Here is a 22,342-nt window from a genome sequence, read left to right as displayed (position 1 = left end):
TTCCCTTTTATTTCCTGCTGTTGAGATTACTGCCTCATCTCCACAGCAGGTGGCTGTTGCAAATTTGTTTTCTTTGTAAGCCTGGTAGATTTATTTTGTAATATAACTGTTCCTTTTTAGTATTTTATTATTAATGATTTCTTTACTTTGGAATATAGTATACTTACATATCCTAAATAGTAATTTCCTATCACCGTCTAAGAATTCCAATCATTAAGAAAAAAGACTTTGCCTGGGGCATATTGTTTGAGTTTTTTTGCTTACCCTTATTCCATGATGTGAGGATTAAAATTTAAGGAATTTGTTTTATAGCAGAAGCCAAATGAGAATGAGGAAAAGAGAAAAGAGATGGGAGGGATATAAAGAAAAGAGAAAAGGCCCAAGAGATAAAGCACAGTTTAATAAATAATACCAAAAATCAAAGAAATAGGTAGAATTTTGTGACAGAAATAGGAAATTACATGAATATATCTTTTCTAGAAGAGGGGTTTTAATGAGATCCTTATGTTTATATTAAAATTAAATTTTAATTATTAAAATAACTTCTGCTAATTATAAGAAAATTGGAATATTGCAAAAGTATAAAGAAAAATACTTCATCTTTTTCTGTCCAACATTTTTTTGTTTTGGTTATTTCATATGTCCCTTTATATAGAAAGAACAATAGATAAGATGGGTCCTGAATATAGAAATTATTTTTCAGGAAAGTAAAATACACTCAAGAATATTTGTCCATCTTTGAATTTTTGGGCACTATTTTATTAGTTAAAATAAAATCTATTTTTTTCCAGATGTATAAAGGGAATAAAAATTATGAGACCAAAAATGCATAGTGAACCATATTCTCTTTTTGTTACATGAAATTGCTAGATATTTTATTACAGATTAAAAAATTCTCTAGAAGATTTTTAACTGCTTAGATTGAGTTTATTTCGTATGTGTTGCACTTGTGAATACATTGCTTTTTTAATTTGTTTATATTATTTCTCATCCATACATAATCTAAGTTGAGCCTGGTATTAAGTTCTAATATTAAGTTATATGAACTGATCCCATTGATATGATGGAACTTGTGCATATTTTCTACGTGAAGTCATAAAAGCAAACTGAAATGCATTTGCAACTAAACTTTGCAGAAATTATCAGCTTTGCTTATTTTATTCTCTTCCTCAATTCTTTTAAAACTTTTTACTGTTTTATAAATTAAATACAAAAGAAGATCTTAGTTTGGCATCTATCAGATTTTCAAAATTGTATGAGTACTCAGTATTACTCTTGGTTCTGGGCTTCATTATTGTTTCTTATAGAAAAATGCCTTGTGTGATGGGAAAAGATGTGGTTTGAGATGGTGACTCCATTCGGAACATTTTTTAAAAGTCTTCATCTTTTTAGGCTCTAACTGATTGTGTGATACACACAACTAATGCAAGTGATCACATTGAGAGAGAAACTAGACAGCAGTTATACAAAACAGATGTTTAATGGGGATTTGAAAAATCAATGAAATGAATACTATTTTGATGCATGGTGATCTGATTGCATATGTGTTGTATTGAATCGCTCCATTCTTTCTGAATTCAGTCTTAACACTCGGAACTAAATGTATTTACAGTGAGGCATCCGGGGAAAGATGGAGAGTTTTATTGAGAAGAGAATCACAACAGGGCATCATTGATCTGTTCTCTTTCTAATCAATATATAGATCCTAGAATGATAACCCATATGGCACGGTTGTCCCTTGGAAGTAAGATGTAAATCCTTTGGGTCATGTAAGTGATCTTTAAGTGACGGATGAAAAACTTTGTAATCCATTGTGGAATGCTTAGATCCATGAAAGGAATGTTTTACTTCCATATTGAATCTCAACTGTTTGGGCTTGATATAGGAATAGTTTACGTTTTCTGATAAGTATATAAACACATATATACGTAGATATAAATATTTATGATTTTTTTGCTACAATTACATATCTTATGTACAGCTATTTAAATGGCTTCTTATGATTGATTGCAGTATCTTCTGTTTTTGGAACTGTTCACTGTGAATCTCTTTATCAAATGTCTTTATTTTCCATAGTTTTTATATTTTACCCAACACAGTAATAATGAGTTACATTTGAATATTGTTTTAGATTTATCAGAGTGCTTTTATATGCACTTTTCTACCTAATTTAGAACAGCCCTATACATCAGGCAGGGTTATCTTCATTCTAAAATCAAGGAATTTGAGAGCCATAGTATTCAGTAATTTTACCCGAGTACACCTAGAAAGGGGAAATGATGAGACTAGAACTCAGTTCTCCAGGCTCCCAGGTTTCTGCTCTCTGAGGTACAGTGTTAGTCTAACTGCCCCAATTTTTTTTTTTTTAAAGATTTTTTTATTTTTCTCCTTTTTCTCCCCAAAGCCCCCCGGTACATTGTTGTATATTTCGTTGTGGGTCCTTCTAGTTGTGGCATGTGGGACGCTGCCTCAGTGTGGTATGATGAGCAGTGCCATGTCCGCGCCCAGGATTCGAACCAACAAAACACTGGGCCGCCTGCAGCGGAGCGCGCGAACTTAACCACTCGGCCACGGGGCCAGCCCCTAACTGCCCCAATTTTAATGACACAATAAACATTAGAGGGTCTTAATCTTGCTGCTTTCCTGGTCTTGAAGCATATGTGGTTTGAGTTCACTGTAGTGTGTAGAGTGAATGAGATTAGAATACCCTTGTCTGGCCACAGCCTTTCATTCTAGCCAAAGATGTAAGTTTCATGGATTCTAATACCTGTCTGCCCATCAATTTATGTCTATCCAAATGTATCATTTTATTAAATCAAGCAAAGGTTTGTAGGGAGAGAATGCAAATAAAAGGAAACATTTATTTCATGTCTATGCTAAGAGCTTTACATATTGTTTTCATTTTCTTCTTCTAACAATCCTCTGATGAGCTGCTGCTGCCCAGAAAGAAAAATTTTCTTGCTCAAGGTCCTAATAGCTAGTAAGTCCTGGAAGTAGAATTTTAATGCAGAAAGTCTGACTTCAGAGGTTTTACTCTTACGCAACATACTATATTTATAAAAAATGAAAGAATTAAGTCAGTTGGCATTAAGATATTTTAAAAAGATTCAGTAAACAAGAATAAAGAAAACCAATGTTTATACAGGGACATTTTTTTCACAAAGACACGGGTGGATAGCTGTGGTAGATAGCTTGGTGTCCCTCAGTGACAGTTTGTTTAATGAATCCATGTTTAATCTGCACATTTTAATGTTTCTCCTCATGCAGCACCATTCCCCAAACCAGGCTTAGGAAATGAGGACTGAGATCATACAACACGCTTCTTTCTTTGAGAAGAAAATGAGATCTCAGACACAAAAGTCCTTGGAAAAGTGAAAAACTTAGGATATTTGCCATCGGTACATTTTGCTATTTTCAGCCGGTAAACTTGAGAGTAGTTACATAATCAGTGGGATTTTATTTGTCTCCTAAAATCTTCTTATTGAAAAAGCTCTTGTGTGAAATAACAAAATTGATGTACCTGCAGAGAGAGTTCAGTATACCAGAGCATTGCCCATTACTGTAAGCCACAGTCTTTTGCTGGGAACTTGAGGCAGTTTCTCAGTGTTCTGTGCTGTCTTCACTCCTATGGGATTTGTGAGGCTGTCTCCAATGACACATCTATCCAATCACCATCTTTCCAGCGTACCTGTTACTCAAGTGCGTGCCTTCAAGAATGAGAGGCATGACACACATGCTTGCTCAATTCAATTAACACCGAATAAGTGACCCGGTGAAATAACACAGGCAGACATTATAAAATCTGAGGAATTCTTAAACACGTCCTACCCTAGCTATGAAGACTCAGCCTTAAGGGCTCATTTCTCCTCTCTTACTTACTAGATGATAACATGAGACAGAATATTTAATATCTTAATGTTAACTGAAGTTGTGCAGAACTTAGTATGAGCACAAAGAATTTACAGTATACACTGCTGTTATCTATGCTGTAGTTGTTCCAGAAGGAGGTGCTTTGGAAACAAAGCAGAGATACGTATTTCAAAGAATATTAAATATTGAAAAATAACCAGCAGATACCCAAGGGGAATACACTTAAGAAGGAAAACATTTCAGAAAAGAATTGTACTAGGGAAAATAATCACAAAACAAAGATGCAGCCTGGAGAAGCAGCCAGTCTTTCCGTATCTCTAGATTGAAACCTGGCCACAGACACATTCTGTGCTGTAAGTGTGTCAATAGTCTCATGGTGAAACTTAATACATATACATTGAATGATTAATTTAGATATCACTTGTGTAGCATCACATTGTAACAGGGCTTAGTTATAATTTTACACGTGAAAAAGGCAGCATTTTGAAGTTACAGCGTAGGTGGCAGACTGTCCACGTTAGAAATTGGCACAGCTCCTTACTTGTTTGTGACTGTCAGCAAAGTCTCTGTGCTTCAGTTTCGTCATATCTAAGAAATAATATTAGTTGTCTCATAGAGTTGTTTTGAGAATTAAATGAGTAATTAGAACACTGATTATAAGTAATTGACACATGTTAAATTAGATTTCTGTAATATAAGCAGATTTTTACTTATTTTCAGAGAACTTGAAAATTATCTTTTTCAGTAGGTTTTTAAGGAAGTGTTCCTTTGTATAAATACATGCTGAAAACACCAAAAACTGCAGTAACTATCCTAAGGGAACAAAGAAACTATCTGGTCTTCTTGAAAGACAGAGAACACTATACATCTCCTAAGCTGAGCTGTTTTGTTTGTCAAATCTTGGCCAATTCCTCTTTATTCATAAACCTCCTTCTTCCCACTGAAAGGTGAATTAAAAAGTCATTTCAGTGTCATTTTGAAATCATCCTGGTATAGACACATACCTTATTTATTAATGTGCCACCTACTCTCAGGGAAATCTTCCTTTGATAGATGGGTATTTGCAAGTTTCATTATCTTTCATATTTCACTTTAGGTTGCTTCATTTATCTTTCTTTGTAGCACTTTGTTTAAATTTGCTAAGGTTTAATACTTTACTTTGATTTAAGCTCTATTCTTTCCTTGCCATAAGGTGTGAAATTTGAAAGAATTGATAAACTAGAGAATAAATAAACCTATCTTAATATTAATAGCTAATGTTTATTGAGCATTCACTGTGTGCCAGGTCTAAATGCTTCATATACATACATATATGCATTTATATATATACACACACATATTCCTTTAAATCTCGCATCTATGAAAGAAGTGCAATTATTTTTCCTATTAGGTATGCAGTAGTAGATCAGAGAGATTAAGGAACTGTTTCAGGGTTCTACAGAAAAACACATGTATTTTGTGTGTATATATATATATACATATAAAATATGTGTATAAATATACATATATAAAAAATATACATATATAAAATATATATAATTTATTTCAAGGAATTGGCTTGTGTTATTGTGGGAGCTAGCGAAACTGAAATCTGTGGGCCAGGCAGAATTTCTTCTTTCTTAGGGAAACCTCAGTTTTGTTCCTAAGGCTTTTCAGCTGATTGGGTGAGGCCTACCCACATTATCAAGGTACTCTCCTTTACTTAATTAAAGCAACTGATTGTAGATATTAACCACATCTACAGAATTCCTTCACAGCAATACCTAGATTAGTGTTTGATGGGATAATTTGACACCATAGGCTAGCCAAGTACATATAAAACTGACCATCCCAGGAACTTACACAAAATCACAGAGCTGGTAAGTCAGAGAAAAAGAACTCACACCACACAATTCTTTCTGATGACAAAGACCCTGTTGCTAATCACACCACAGCATCATGGTTAGCAGAGGCTAGGGTACATCTGCCAACTGGGCCAGACTACCCAAGAGTCGTGAGGAGAGCTTCAGATGCACTGATCTATGGCCTAACGATGACCTGTCACCCGGGGGGAGAAGGGCTCCTTGGACCTTGAGACTCTAAAAGCCTGTGACCTGGGTGTGGCTAAAGAGGCTGTAGGGATAATCCAATCATAATGATCCTGTCCAGTTACTGGCTCATTTTTCCCCTCGGTAAGCCAATATCCATAGGTCAGAACATCTAACCGATGTGCCCTCTTAAATATTTACGGGGAAAATCTGACCCAGTAAATGTTAAATTCATTATAGTGATAAATGCAGAGTGGGGTGAAAGTACAGGACTGTCAGTTGTCCTTGTCAGTGCCTTGATCCAAGTGAAAAAATGAAATTTAAATTTTACCAAAGCTTTTTTCTTATAAAACAATCCTGCAGAAGAGGAAAAGTCATCTCTGTGGCTTGGGTGGTATGTTTAATAAGAGTGCCTTGCATTTCTTTAGATAAGTTATTTTGGTAGTAAGTCTGTAGAAAATAATCACAGATGTGAAGCTCCCCCTCTGCCTTAACCATGGCAAGTAGTGAAAAAGCTCAGATTAGGAGTTAGTAAAGCAAGGATTTTAGACCTTATTGCCAGTAACTGTGAAACTGTTATCTGCCACTGACATTCTCTGTGCCTTGTTTTTGATCTGCCTTAAAGGTTTTTGCTTATCATACCACCTTGAAATGGCATAGCACTTCAGGTTGTTTTTCTTGTTGTTTGTGATTTTTTTAACAGGAAAATGAAATGCTGTAGAACGTATGCTATCTCTATGGTATAGCGGTATGAGAGGGGAGACAGGTCCGTATTTACATCTTGATGTGTAGCATATGTATATGTTAGTTTGACGGATCAAGTGTAGCTTAAACTACAGGCATCTTTTAATAACTTTCGAGAAAAATTGTTTTGTTACCAGCGTCTTCAAGTACATATTCAGCTACATTTATGTAACTGTAATCACTCTCTATCCCAGGCTTCCTAAAAGAATTACTTAAATAACCACACATTTATGTAATAGTTTCCACGTTATAAATATACCTAAGGAGTATTCCTCTATGTCAGAAAATGAAGAAACAATCTTATCCCCACCTCGTTTAAAAAAAAACCAAAGCAAAGGCAGCTCAAATGACTTGCCTAACTTTCCTAGGTAATTAAAATAATTTTAATAACAAATAGGCTTAAAATAATCTATGAGGAAAGGGCAAATCTTTGGGTGGGGAGGGAATGCTGGACAGGGAAGAAAAATGTTTGAATTAATTTGAAGGGACAGCAGTGGATTTTTGCTGGTGACACTCTCAATCTATAAGCACCCTCAGCTTTCAGATCAGATGTGGCACCTACCTTATCTTATATGACAAAGTCATCCTTGGACCATGCTTATTACGCTGTGTGTCCATCAGCAGCTACTCATTGCTCTTCATTTAACTATAAAATAAACTACCCCTCTCTAGAATGACTCATTGGTAGACTGAGTTTTGGACAGTAAATAAAATTAAACCATAAATTTCCCCTTATGTCTATGGAATTGAGAGAAATTAACTCTCCACTTTGCTATGATGAGGTGGTTTCTATCAGATTTGCTTTGTTTATACTTTGAAAAGTGTTTTAGTCTGCTATTCATTTTCTTTTCAAAATTTTGGCAGTTATTTCCTAATTGTATAGTTGGTACATACATGTGGTAGAAAATTTGGAAAATCAGGAAATAGTAAAAAAATAGAATATCCATAATCCCACTACCAGAAATGATCACAGTTTAGATTATATAGTTTATATATTCTTTTTTTTTTACAAAATTTGAATCATACTGTGCACAGAGTTTTGTATCCTACTAGTTCTTTTAACATTATATTTTGATTATAATCTAATACCATATTTTTCAAATGTTCATTCTAATTCCTGTATTTTGGTCTGTCTTTTTCCTTTTTAAAGTAAAACTCATTTATTCATTCTGTTGGCATTTTGGTCTTCCTCCACCCTTTTTCCCTCTCTCTTTTTTTTTGCATTAACCATTTTTGGACATTAAACCTTTATTTGCATGTCTTAGTGTTTCCTTAGTATAGATTCAAAACTATTTTCTAAAAATTGAGCACCAATGTGAATTTCTACCAATAGACCATGACAAGTCCCGTCTCTACCCTTGCCACATAGTCTAATTCTCTTAAATTCTTTGTTATAGAAAGGAAGTCATGTCTCATTGTTTTAATTTGCAGTTCTTAAATTAATAATGGACTTAAGATTTTTGGTGCTTATGGCTGTTTATATTTTTTCTTATCTCAATTTTGTTATCTGTTGTTTCTGTGTCTCTTAAAAAGCTAGTATGTTCCTTCTTGAAACTGAGAAACTTCTTTAGATAGTAAAGACATTTTATTTGTTAAAATATTTTCCTGGTTAACCATTTGCCATTTAATTTGTTTGTAATGTTTTTGAAATGTAGAAGTAGTTGAATTTTTGTGGTAAACTATATTTCTTTTCCTTTGAAGTTTTTTCATCTATTTTTTTTTCTTAGAATGATCTTCCATATTCAAGAACTAGATTCAAGAATATGTATCTATATTTCTTTTAGTTTTGGTGGTGACCTTTTTACATTTAGCACTTTAGTACACCAGAAACTTATTGTTTATGACATGAACTGATTTTCCCCTTAACACTATACATATGTGTGTGTATCCATGTTTCTGTATATGGATATGTGTGCGTGAATTTGTGATTTATAATGTGTGCTTAGTTATATATTAAAGGTATACTTGGAGTTCTGTTTTGTTTTGTGCATTCTTTTATGTTGATTTCCTTATTGATCTTTTTTTCTCTAAAAGCCACATTATTTTAATGATTGCAGCTTTTATTTTTGAATATCTAGTAGGAAAAGTCCCTTCTTCTACTAATGATATTTTATAAATTTTTATTACTTAGGTTTACCAGAACCCAAAAAAGACCAAATCTTCCAAGGCCTGACGCAGGACCAGGGGTTTTACACATCCAAGGACTTTTTGCCACTTGTAGCCAAAGGCAGTAAACCAGGTATAACATATTGTCTTCTATTCTTAACATTGACTATGTTGTTGTATGTACTATGAATTTCTGTTAAATCCAGGCTCAGTAGGATATTGTTCAGATCTCAAATTTATCCTTTTATAACACCAATATAAAGTTAAAAAAAAAAAGCATGATGTAAGAGTTTTCCAGAATCATCTATTTGTTCATTCTTCCAATCAAACATCATCATAAGGATTTTTTTTTTCCTGAGGAATAGTCTCCCTGCGCTAACATCTGTTGCCAATCTTCCTCTTTTAGCTTGAGGAACATTCTCCCTGAGCTAACATCTGTACCAGTCTTCCTCTGTTTTGTATGTGGTTCGCCACCACAGCATGGCTGCCAATACTTGGTGTAGGTCTGCGCCTGGAATCCAAACCCTGGCTGCCAAAACGGAGTGTGCCGAAATTAACCAGTAGGCCACAGGGCTGGCCCCTAAGCTTTTTTAATTGTATTCTATGCAAGTCTAAACTGCATCATGAAAAATTGCTTCCATTAGAGCATCCTTAACAAACACTGGAGGATGTTCTTAAAAGAAATAGCGGGAACTTCAGTTTGGGAATTATTTTTTTTTATTTTTTGTTTTAAAATATGACAAATTATCACTTATCTTACATGATTTGTGTCCACACAGGCAGAAAGATTCTTTGATAGATACCCTAGTACGTAGTCTCTGTGTCACATCACTCCATACACTGCAGGGAGAATTAACCTGAAGCTAAAGCTGTTTTATGCTTTGGCTGGACCAGAGTCATTGTCTTAGTGATAAAGGAGTTACAATATATTCTTTAAAAGCAGATAGTCTAACTCCTTTAAGCATATTTTTTAAAGTAGTCTGAACTTCAACTATTCCAACATCTAATTACATGTGGAAAAGAGAAGAACTTACATTTTTCCCTAAAATTAAAAAAGATAAGAAACTTCTCTATTAGATCAATCTGCAGAAGTTTACAGCTAATGATGCATACTGTCTCCATCTTCCTCCTTTTAGGGGAATGGGGTGCTTGTGTGCCTGCACCCCTTTCTAGGGAAGATCATAGTACAAACAGCAAGTATTTGAGAGTTACAGAGGACTGATTGTGTAATCCCAAATACAAACTCTTCCAAGCAAGATGATTACACTTGTTGAGATTATAGGTCTATGCTATGCATGGGGCTGTTTCCTAATTTATCTTATCAACAGTTTTATTTAATCTGATCATGCACTACCACTTAACACATAGAGACTACCTGGATTTTACCTTTTAAAGGAATCTTCATCTGCACATCAAATCTTCATATAGATGCTCTTGAGAAATGAACACTTAGAAAGCCATATTTCTTTTATTCTAATTTACAAAGAAAACCAGAGAAAAGTGGTAAAAGAGAGAAAGTTTTATTTTAACTACTTCAAAAAAATAGTTTTCAGAACTTCTTCAGTTGTATAAAGAGAACTTAGCATGTTAATTTTCATAGTTTACTAAATATAATGTATAGAGGCCTATATGTTGGAAATCTTATAAGATAATATGTAAATAATGTATTTTCATGAAATGCTGTGTATTATGAACCCAGATCATAAGGGTCACTTTTTTTGTTCCAACAAACAGAAATTTAATGACACCAATTTAAAAATACATATCACCATGTTGACGAAGAGAATTTTAATTGATTGATTCCAGTTTGTTATGACCTAAACTCTTCAAAATGTGTTGTAGCTATCCTTCTAGAAGGAAAAAAGAAGTTAAACGTACTGACTATGAAATTACATTTATGAGCATATTTTTTAAATGGGAATAAAACTGTCTTTCAATGAAGCAGAATAATTTGATAGTGACACTCCATCCTCGAAAACTGCAAGATGCAATTTTACACTGCTTTGAGTACAAGTATCTTTTGAGCTGTCGTGCAGAAATGGTTTCTCTACTTGAAAATGGGGTTTTCCTTTCATCATTCAGGAATGTGCGCCTGTCACTCTCCATTGCCATCGATACGGGGAGCCGTGATTGTACTTGGGGCTGGAGACACTGCTTTCGACTGTGCAACATCCGCTTTACGTTGTGGAGCCCGCCGCGTGTTCATCGTCTTCAGAAAAGGCTTTGTTAATATAAGAGCTGTCCCTGAGGAGGTAAAATGGAACCGTCAGAAAATACGGAGTTGTAATGCAACAGATTTTAGGAGATGAAACTGTTAGTGTGCAGTCTTCTGGTTTAAATCATTAGAATGTTCTTGAAATTGTGCAATGCAAATTTGCAAATTTCTAGACTTTCCATAGTTGTTTTTTTCCTCATTTAGATGTTCAAAGTAAAAGGAAATTATTTTATAATACTGATTTGGATGAAATGAGAAATTTGTCTTGTCAATACACAAGTGCTTCTTATTCTCAGTGTTAATATCTTTGAAAAGTATTCTGTGTAACTAGTAACAGTGGAATGTGCTAAGTCTTCATATCCTGAACAGTAGGTACTCTTCACAAAATGAATGGACATTAGGAGAAAGTAGTAATTAGCGATATTCAGAATTTTCCTTAAACCAAGTTTATAAGCTGCATTCCACTACCTTGGTCACACTTACAGTCAATTCATCCTGCTATGAAGCCAGTAAAACAACAGATTGCCATTTATTTTTAAAAAAGAGCTCTAATGTAAGCATTATTTGGAATTAATAATTAGTTAACTTACTAAAAATGACAGATTTAAAAATCATTTCATTCTTACAGGTGACTGGTGACTAATCTTGGGTGAGACATCAGCTGGGTACACATACCACAGACTTCTCAAATTTTAATTCTGTTGGAGAAAGATAATGCCTTAAAGAGGGTATTAGTTCTGAGAACAAAAACCAAATGTATTTATAGAAAGATAAATTACTCATTTTATCTGAATCAGTATTATGAATTTGATTTGCTTCAGAATGCCTGAATGTATTTGAAGTCTCTATACCAGGCAAGGATTATAACTATAGTCAATAGGTAATTTGTCACATGTAGATTAACCACATTACAGATTAATCTCACTAAAATATCACAGTCACCACTGATTCATGGCTGGGTTTCACATGTCAGCTTTATTCTCTGGGCTTTCCTCCATCCAATCTACCCTTTCAGACTTTTTTCCAAAATCCAAGGTGGAGGTGGTTGTATAATCATAAGAGTTTATTCTGGAGTGTGATTTTTGGCATCAGTTAGTGCAATCTCATCATGTTACAAATAAAAATAAAACAGGCATGCTGAAGTTAAATGACTTGCCTAAGATAAAAGAAGACAGGAGCTAATTTAATTATCTTTATATCCCCGTGGATACATAGGGACCTCAGCAAATAAGTACTTGAGAAATGTGCATTGAACTAAATATTTTAAATATTGTTCTTCTGATTGCAATGTCACAGAAGTTTTAATTACATAAACCTGCACCTTGAGAGTTGGAAGGGAAGATGACCCTGAAGGGCAACGTCAGTTTACTTTGCAGTTTGCGTTATAGTCGTCTTCCATTGGCAGGGGTAACTAGAAATGAGTGGTGGCTGTTTCTTCTACCTTATGTAGAACACACACAAAATGAGACCAGATAATTACTTGAGAGGGTAGAGGTAGAAGTTTGTTTGTTTGTTTGTTTAGTCACCCTGCATTTATTGAGTATCCATTGTGTATCAGCTATTGTTCTAGACAATTTGAATACAGCGGTGAAACAATCAGAAATTTTTGCCTTTGTGGAGCTTATACCTAGTGAGAGAAGACACTCAATAACCAAACAATTGTCGCATAGATAGTATATTGAAAGAGGGTTAGTGCTGTAAAGAAAGGTACTTAATGTGGGATTAAAAGTTAATTGATATAGGAGTAATATAGGAATATAGGAGTAAAAGAGTGTGTATGGGGAGAAGATATGGTAGAAAAGAAGGAAGGATTTGTCATTTTAAACAAGGTTGCCCAGGAAGGCCTCTCTGGAGATGAAGACATTGAGGGAATGTAGACATCTGGGAGAAAACATTCCAGGGGCTGGCCTGGTGGCACAGTGGTGAAGTTCACACGTTCCGCTTTGGCGGTTTGGCGTTTGCTGATTTGGATCCCACATATGGACCTACGCACTGCTTGTCAAGCTTTGCTGTGGTAGGTGTCCCACATATAAAGTAGAGGAAGATAGGCACGGATGTTAGCTCAAGGCCAGTCTTCCTGAGCAAAAAAAGAGAAGAGGATTGAAAGCTGATATTAGCTCAGGGCTAATCTTCCTAAAAAAGAAAAAATCCTAGATCAAGGCAAATACATTCACCCTTGACTGAGGAAGCCTCTTGGACTGGGAAGAGAAGAAAAAGTCACTGTGGCTGGACCAGAGTAAGAGAAAAGCAGCATGTGGCTGACCAGGTGCGGTCTTTTAGGCATTCATAACGCCTTTAATTTTTATTGAGTGAAAAACAAAACCATTGTACTGTTTTGATCAGAGAAGCACCAAGATTGGAGTTAAATTTTAGAAGGATTGCTCTGTTGAGAATTGGCTAAAGGAGGGTTGGCTCAGAACAAGGAGGCTAGTCAGCAACTAATGGAAAGAGGAGACTATTCAGTGTGACTGGATTATGGGATGGAAAGGATCCAAGTCCAGGCATAGCTCAGTCAGAAGGCCAGAGCTTATTGGGCTGAACCGTGGTTACCAAAGTATTGAGGGGAGGCAATGGGCCTGTGGGACAACATGTCACGTGCCTGCAATAGAGCTTAGTAGAACTCTAGCGGATCTGGGGCTTAATAAAACCAGAAGAACAGATGTTTGGATGTTTCTTTATTATGAGCTTACAAGAAACCAAATTCTTCTGTAGTCTTAAAACTACTTGACTTCGAGCCCCACGAGAGCAGGGGCCATGGTCACCTCTCTTGGCCACTTTTTTCTTCCCTAGCTTACCACATGGATAGCACATGTAAACTGTTCAACAAATAATTGTGGAATGAATGTTTCCTGGAGGGAATCAGCATCCAGAGCTTCTAGCCTTTACAGGGCGAATACATTCCAAGTTAGGTCAGTGTTACAGTGGTAGGCCTTTGAAGGTTCATTTGTTCATCTTAGGCAAATTCCTCAGCCTGAGAGAAGGAATAATATCTAATACATTATCAGAGTATGCATATATTTCATAAAACTGGCCAATTTTTATACTTTTTTAGGATTGGAGACTCCTAGCATTTGTAGAGGTTCCAGTGTTAATCCTCTATAACCATTACTGGTTTTGTATACATCGGAAGCGGACCCATGACATGGCAGTGCTACCATTTAGGAAACTGGAAAGTCAGGAGGAGGTCCAATGTCATGTATCTACTTCAAGATATGGGTTTTGAAATAATATGTCCTGGAACAAATTTTTATCCAACATGAAGAATTTCACATCATACTCAATTTCTTTGTATTTCTCCTATTCTTTCTATGCTGCCCCGGTACATACAAACTGCAGCTATACCTGGTTTCTTAAAAGTCAGTGAAGTTTGAGAAATAGGAGCATTTAGAGGTTTTCTCAAAAATGTGTATTGTTTAATGGGCTTGGACTCTTGGATGCCATTTGGGTATAACATGATTTGTCTGTTGGTAAAAGGCCTCACTGTTAGGCATGCCAGCATGTATATATCCAAAGCTGCAGTCTGATTCTCAGAGGGTTTTTGAGGGAGGGAAATACAGAACAATAGAAAGTTCTCTCATCCTTTTGTGACAAATATGGATTATTACAAAGACTAGTTACATTTAACATGAAATTGTTTGCGACTGTGTACGTTATTACATAGTAACAAAGAACCATATGATTGGAGCCAGAAATGTTTTAATCCACAAATCTAGGAGGCACCACCCAATAGATTCAGCAGTGACAACCACATGCCATTTCTCAAACTTTAGTATGTGTCAGAATCACCTGGAGGGCTTGTTGAACACAGCTTGCTGGGCCCTAGTCCCAGAGTTTCTGATTTAGGAAGTCTGGGGTGGGCCTGAGAATTTGCATTTTTTACAAGTTCCCTGGTGATGCTGAGGCTGCTGATTCGCTGCTTTAATGTATCATCAATGTGGTTTCCAGCTGTCTAATTAGAGCCATAAGCAGTGTGCTGTTTTGGGGCACTTTCCATCTTAGTTAAGAAAGCATTAATGCTACAGGATATAGGTTTGATGAAACGAAGTACGGAGGCATCATCAGCATATCGATGTAATTCTGATTCCAAATGTCTTTCAGTCTCCCTGGTGGCCTCACACACATGCTAAATAGGATGCTACTGACAAGCTAGTGCTTCTCAGCCGTGGGTCCTTAGGGAAACCAGCCAATCACTCAGCACTATCCTATAAGAAGATGAGGGAAAATCTGTTAATAATTCCCTCCAGTACTTTCTGCAAGCTTAAATAGGTGAGATTAAATTTCACAGGATAACAGAATCCCCCAAAATGCTGGTATTAAAAGCTGTTGACAGATCAGATAGAACTGCAAGAATGCTTTAGGCAGTTGGGAATCCCTAAAAGGAGGCGTGAAGGTCAGCACTCAACAGACCTGCTGGAGTTGATAAGTTTAAAGGGTAAGGTTGGGGAAGGGCTTTGTAGTTCTTATTAATTATTACTGAAAAGAATATGGTACGAAATTATTTTAATAGCACAATCCCACACACAAAGAATATTTCAAGAATCTATTGTTCACATATTTGATTTCCCAATAACAGCAAAATGTGATAGGTCTTTAATTCTGTGATATTTGAAACAGGCTCTCTATACTCTTTTCTAATACCCTTGGTTTCCCCCTATTAATTTGCCAAAGTGGTAACTGATTTACCTTTGATAAGCCTGTTTCCATGTATTTAAGCTATTCAGGGGGTCAGCTATTTTGTTAATTAATGCTACTTTATTATTTTTAATAATAAAAAGGCAATACCAGATTTCTTGGTCTGTTAGTCAAAACTTCTTTTTCTATTACTGAAATTCTGAAATAATACGTCTCTATGTGAAAGCCTTTTGGTTGACTCCTTCTGGTACCACACAGCATACCTCATAATAGATCATCCATGTGGCATGATCTGTAGGCCTCCCCTCAGACATTTTTAATATAAAATGATCATCTTAAAGCTACATCCATCGATACTTTCATCATCTACATCTTGCTGGGTAAACATACATTTTCCTACAAGTAACTGATGTTTTCTGGTTTTTATTTAATTACAAGAAATATGAACCTGGGACTATTTTGAGAAAATAACCTCTGTAAGTTGACAAATTTAATTTGACTTAGTACAGGTGATGTTTATAGCAGCCCTTCAACGTTTGGCACCTGCACATCATTTGGGATGGTGTTCTTCACGGAAAGTAATCAGAGACCTGTTAGCATGATTGGCCATATGAAGCTACCTGCAAACAAACGCACACTCGCAAGTGCCCCCAGGCATACAACGTTAATTAATGGTAGTTAGGGACTCCCCTGGTACTAAGATATTAAGTATACCTTTAATGTTTTATGGTAACATGGGAATGACATTCCAAGGATCTGTATGTGTTTACATTCTTTTTTTTACTTCTTTTTCTTTTTTGGTTTTTTTGTGTTTTTTTTGAGGAAGATTAGCCCTGAGCTGACATCTGCTACCAATCCTCTTTTTTGCTGAGGAAGATTGGCCCTTAGCTAACATCCATGCCCATCTTCCTCTACTTTATATGTGGGACGCCTGCCACAGCGTGGCTTGACAAGCAGTGCATAGGTCTGCACCCTGGATCTCAACCGGCAAACCCCAGGCTGCCGAAGGGGGGATGTGTGAATTTAACTGCTGTGCCACCGGGCTGGCCCCTGCATTTTTAAAAAGTGTGAAAATTCAATGAAATGTGAGAAGGGAGAATGGAACAGTTAAGAAGGAATTAACTAAAAGTTGGAGTATTTGGTTCTAGTCTGAGTATGACCATCTGCAAAATTAGTGTTGTAACTATATGCTTCTTAAAGTTTCTTCTCTTCCCCAAATTCGGCGTTTTGAACATTTAGAGAAAAATATGTGAATGATATTGAATCTAGACGGAAAGGTTCTGTCTTCTCATGAAATGACAGAAACTCTACACTGAAAACTTTGCCAATATCTATGAATATTATACTTGAAACAAGTTGCAATTAACGTATCCCCAGTCAGTTGGTGACGTAAAATCTGCTACATTCAAGACATGGACATCAAAGAGGCTGACAGGTGTAGTTGTCAGAATTCTACACCGCATGTGGTAATTCAGATAGTGAGTGAGAAAAAAAGGGACTGTAAATAGGCCAGGAGCTAACAAAAGCCTGTTGCCATTCAAGATTATGTATTTTAAAAACTTAATTATTTAAAAAAATTCCAGGGGTGGGTGTGGCTGCAATATGCTGACTAAGAATATCTGTAGAGCTGAAGACTATGTATGTACACACAGATTCACTAGTAGTGAACATTTTAAACTGATATCAAGTGACTCTCAAGCCTTATTAAATAACAATATGTCACTATTACTTCATTAACTTTAGGTGTCATTACTCTATTAACTTTTGTTTAAAGGTTTAGAAGCCCCTCTCTCATTAGTCGTATTCATCTCAGCTTTCCAAGGTTGGCCTTTCTTGTCTTATAAATCAAAAATATTAAAAAGCAGTTTGTTTGCATAATTTATTAAATATACATGTTGGTCATACATATGCTTCAAAAGATAAAAATAAATGAAAAACGTACATGAGTTAATATAGAAAGAAAGAATTGTCATTCTTTTTAAAAGTGATATTTTTCATCCTTCAAGGTCTGCTCCAAATGGCATTTTCTCTTTCAAGGCTTCCTTAGTTCTCCCAATTAACCTCTCCCTCCTGTGAGATCTTATACCTCCTTATCCTTCCTATATTGTAGCACTTATCACATAGAATAGTATTACTTTATAGTCATCCTACAAATTAAAATGCAAGCTCTTTCAAGTGGATTGGCTCATTCAACTTGGTATCTGAAAAATACCAATCTGAAAAAGTCGAGAACAGTGCTGGATCCAAGGCAGCAGACTGGTGAGGCATGTTAAATAAGTCAATATTTTATTGGCATTAAAAACCTTAAGTGAATATGAAATATTAAAATATATAATTTATAATATATACATACATATACCTCAAAATTGCTTCTGATAGCCTTTAAATAAGTAATATTTTATTTTTAATTTAAATTTTAAAACCTTTAAATAAGTAATATTTTATTTTTAATTTAAATTTTAAAAAGTGTCATTTTATCATAACACAGTATCAGCCTAACGTTAAAAGTAGATTGAAAACAGTTATTTCTAGTCTTCAGTCTCTTAAAAGATAGCTGAGAATTTTTTAAAAAAGGAAATATAACCAAGCAATATAATAAAAAGTAAAAACTAATAAAAAGTTGTAAAATCCAAGATTAGCAGGTTGCAGAAAAAGAGAGAAGATTCTGATTTTTACAGACTTTATATAAAGAGACATTTCCATATGGAAGAAGGTACTGCAACAGCTCCAAAGTTAGACAGAGGGTAATTTTGTGAGATACTCCAACAGCAGCCAGGAATGCTTGACTGTAGCAAAATCTAAGATGAAGAGTTATAAGAGCTAGTCAGATTTAGGAAGATGTCATCAATCATAAATGAGTAGTGTTTATAAATACTCTCTTCTTGTTAGAAAAGATGTATTTTATGATACCTGTGCAAAAGCATTTTAAGCCTCTGAATTATCCCAGGCACTCATTTCTGGTTTTTGCAGCTCAATAATGACACAGTAAAATAGTTAAGGGGCAAATATGTTTATCTAACATATAGTACAACTCTCACATGGAGACATGTTTTCAGTTTTAAAAGCTTACAGCTAAAAGAAGCCTGCCTGTAATACCATACCAAGTACTAAAACAAGGAACTTCAACAGGTGGTTTTAACAAAATTTTTTGCCCAAGAAAAGAATAATTGCAGAATTAGCTTGTATATTCCAGGGAGTAGTAAGCTTATCAAAATTGTTCTGCGTTCCACCGCTGTCTGTGAGTCTGTTTAAATCAAGAATTACAAAATATATTAAGAACTGTTTAGTAGATTAAGGAAGATGGGATCAAGTGTGGATGGGCAGGATTTACTGCCTCTTTCTTTAGTCTCCTTCATCTCCTTGGTAACTAAACTAGCCAGAATATTGGATTGTGAAATCAAACTCACATTAATTAGAGATATAGTCTGCATCAAGTTTTATTAATAATTTCAAGTATACAAGTAAAAATGAAGTGTCAGATAAACAAGGAGAGGTGCAAGGTGCAGGACCCACACAGTTCTCTAGGTCTCATCTGGCTGCATCAGGATGTGCTTTAAACCAAACTAATGTGGAGTCTCTAAATACGTAAGTAGCTCCATCACTTACACAAAAGGAAGCTGTTTTAACTATGAAAGGTCCCTAGTTTATACTCAGATAGTTACGTAATTTATATGAGTCTTTCCAGAGAGCCATGCCCCATAAATCCTTAGTTTCCAGGATGGTTCACCACAGCAATCCTAGATTAACAGGTACATCTTGCCAAAAGCATTCCACAGATAAGGGCTTTCCCACTTAAATGCTGATTGGTAGTTTGTTTCCCAGTAGTGTGTTTACATGGAGATTTATCCAGGTCACTTTGCTTCTTTCTTTCTGGAGATGAAATCCTTTACCTTCCTTCATCTTCCCTCACCGAAAGGAGATTATCTGTTTCATACCAGGACTTTTCAGTAACTAATTCCTACTCATCCTTCAAGAATAGTTCATAGAGTATCTTTTCCAGGCTGCCCTTTCTTGACCTTCACTAGCGCTGTGTACAATGGCCTCTTGCGCGCCGTCGGAGTACACTGTTTGTATATACTATCATACTCAACGTAATCACTGTTTTGTCTGCCTCTATGAGATTTTTGAGAGCAGGGATTATTTTGTTAACTAGAGCACTCAGCACCATTTTTTGTACATGGTAAGTACTTAATAAGTGTTTGGGAAATCTATCAGTGCATGGGACTCTTGTATAGTTAGGATACATCTGGTACCTTCAATAATTTAGCACTGATGGAAATAGAAGATAATATTTACCAGGATTATCACTAGCCAAAGCAGACTACCAAACAATTTTGACTTGAAATACCATTTTTGAAGTCCTCATGTTCATATAGAATTGATAACTTGGTAATTGTCTATCTATTAGAAGATAATCTTTACAAAGAATGGTGTTTCTCAAACTTTGGCATATTAGAATTTAATGTATGCTGGTTTTGAGTTCTGCTCATTATAGTTTATAACATATGCTTACTTTGCCTATATGCAATCTAAAATGAGTTGACATCATGCTTTTAATTATAGTAAATTAAGTTGTTTCGTAATTTCCACAGTATGATGCCTGTAATATTAATCAGACCAAATCATCACATTACATAAAGTTAATCATTAAAATGATGATCATTATTGCATACTAGAGCACTCTATTTTTATTTCACTCCACATCAACCACATATCTTTCCTGAATATGAAAGTAAAAATCAAAGCTAAGAAGAATGTTTTTTTCACTTTCCTCATAATGTGTGAAAAGAAAGTTAACAATTTGATTTATTGAACCTCAAAAATGGAGCCTTAGAGATGCTTTGTCCTTTATTTCCTTCAGTAATTATTGGTGAAGATAAGGATAAGAAGTTTGTTTTCTTGATGTATACCAGTTGCCCCTCATGAGAACAGGCACCATCAAACAAATAAATAAATATGTGTGCCATCAACAGAGGTGTTCATATACCAAACTCACTGAGTTGCTGATTATTAATGCTCACTAACAAACATTAGGTATTAAAGGCACTAACACTGACATCTGTGAACTACTTAGCACAGAAGGCTGATTAATTTGAACAATAAAATATTAAGACTGACTGCATGAGGCTAGACCACTGGTCAATCTGGTCCATCATTTTCTCATGACACTGTAACTGACAACTGGAGGAGGGACACCATTTGCCTTTTGATTTCAACCTTACACCGTTGGATGATCTGGTCAGGTAGCTTGTCTTCTTCATGCCCATTGTTACTTGCTTTGAGATGAGTGTTTAGTGGCCATTAACTCCACATACTACTAGTTGGTTGTCCCACATAAAGTTGGTTATGAGGCCAGAAAGCATCAGAGCTCCTGAGGTCGGGTGCTAGATCTGTAAATCATGATGATGTCCAGTGTGTTGTTGGCCTTTTGAGCCACACAGGGAGAAAGTTGTTTTGAAACTAAATACTTTTTAAAAAAATAGCTAACATATAGGTGTCATAACATATCTTCTGTGTCAAAATTAAAATGAGTTATATGTTAAGCATTTAAAAGAATACCTGCTATATAAATAATATGATTATTATTGTCTTGTTAGATTTCTTAAATAGTAAAAGTAAGTTCCTCTCTTGTCCACAAATAGCTCAAAGGATATTTTACTTGATATATGACTTCACTTACCTTGAATTCTCATTTTCCTAGTACTTCCCTGTTGACTAAGATAAATCTTAACACCTCGGTTCTTCTTTTCCCAATGTAATATCAATACTTTCCAAATAAATACATATGTTCAAGTGATATCTCCCTATCTTTCCTTTAAAAGTTTTTCTCTCTTTTATGTAAACTGGAAAACCTAGCTACTTATTAGGAAAATAGCAAGAAATGGTTTATGTCTGTTGCCTAATAGTATAATCTTACACGTTTTAGAGTCTAAAGAACATCTCAAGTTTCAAAAGCAGAATTTCAGAATAATCTATGTGGGGGCCAGTGTTCATAGCCCCAAACTTCAGTGCAGTTTTGGATAGTTGGCATGAATACTAAATATTTGAATACAAGTTATCAACCGTGGTGCCTTTGGAAAATTATGATGTGAACTGAAGATGTATTAAAATACAGTTTCTTCATATTCGTAACTGTATATAGTTTTTAGGTCCTCAAAAGTCAAAACCGTATAAGAAAACTACTAAAGTATGTTCAGACATTAAATCATTGGTAATCTTTATTTTAAATTCCTAAAAATTTTTGTGGGTTTGTAGTGTCCAATTTTTGTTTCTAAATTCAATGCCAAATTTGCCAAAAAGTATATGAGAGTATCTACATATAATAATAGATACTAAGTGTTAATAGACAGGAAAAGTAAAATGGGACACCACAGAAACTAAATCAGTCTGAGACATACCCCCAATATGTGTAGCATAGTTCAGCATTTTATTCCTCCCCTCCACAGAAAAGAGTTGTAGGTGAGGAAGACTTTTCCTCTACCTTTTGTGGGTTCGTCTGGCTGGAGAACGAATTAAATTCACATGAGACAGAATAGCAAGAGAAAATTAAACAAAGCTTTATGAGGACCATGGCCTGGGGCCTCTGTTCCCGAAGGAAGAAAGGGCACCGAAGAAGTGGGGTGCACAGAGTGGTTATATACCCCCAAACAGGATATTTCACATATGATTGAAATGTCCCTCTCACAATAGTCACAAGATTGCCCTGTGGGCACAGCGCTTGATGGACACAGCAGATAGTGGGTCTGCT

At 35.4% G+C, this 22,342-nt stretch overlaps 1 protein-coding gene across 1 annotated transcript in view; it reads left to right on the top strand.

The window, feature by feature from the left end:
• The window catches only part of DPYD (dihydropyrimidine dehydrogenase), a 768,359-nt gene that overhangs the window by 311,842 nt on the left and 434,175 nt on the right, over positions 1-22,342 (top strand). The window contains exons 9-10 of the mRNA XM_044748877.2: positions 8,773-8,880; positions 10,830-10,999. Of these exons, the coding sequence (XP_044604812.2) occupies positions 8,773-8,880; positions 10,830-10,999 (278 nt within the window). The remainder of the gene's footprint in view (positions 1-8,772; positions 8,881-10,829; positions 11,000-22,342) is intronic.

This window comes from Equus asinus, chromosome 16, assembly GCF_041296235.1.
Source record: "Equus asinus isolate D_3611 breed Donkey chromosome 16, EquAss-T2T_v2, whole genome shotgun sequence".
Lineage (NCBI taxonomy): Eukaryota > Metazoa > Chordata > Mammalia > Perissodactyla > Equidae > Equus > Equus asinus.
The sequence above is the reverse complement of the archived record's forward strand: the minus strand, read 5'-3'. Positions and strand labels throughout refer to the sequence as shown.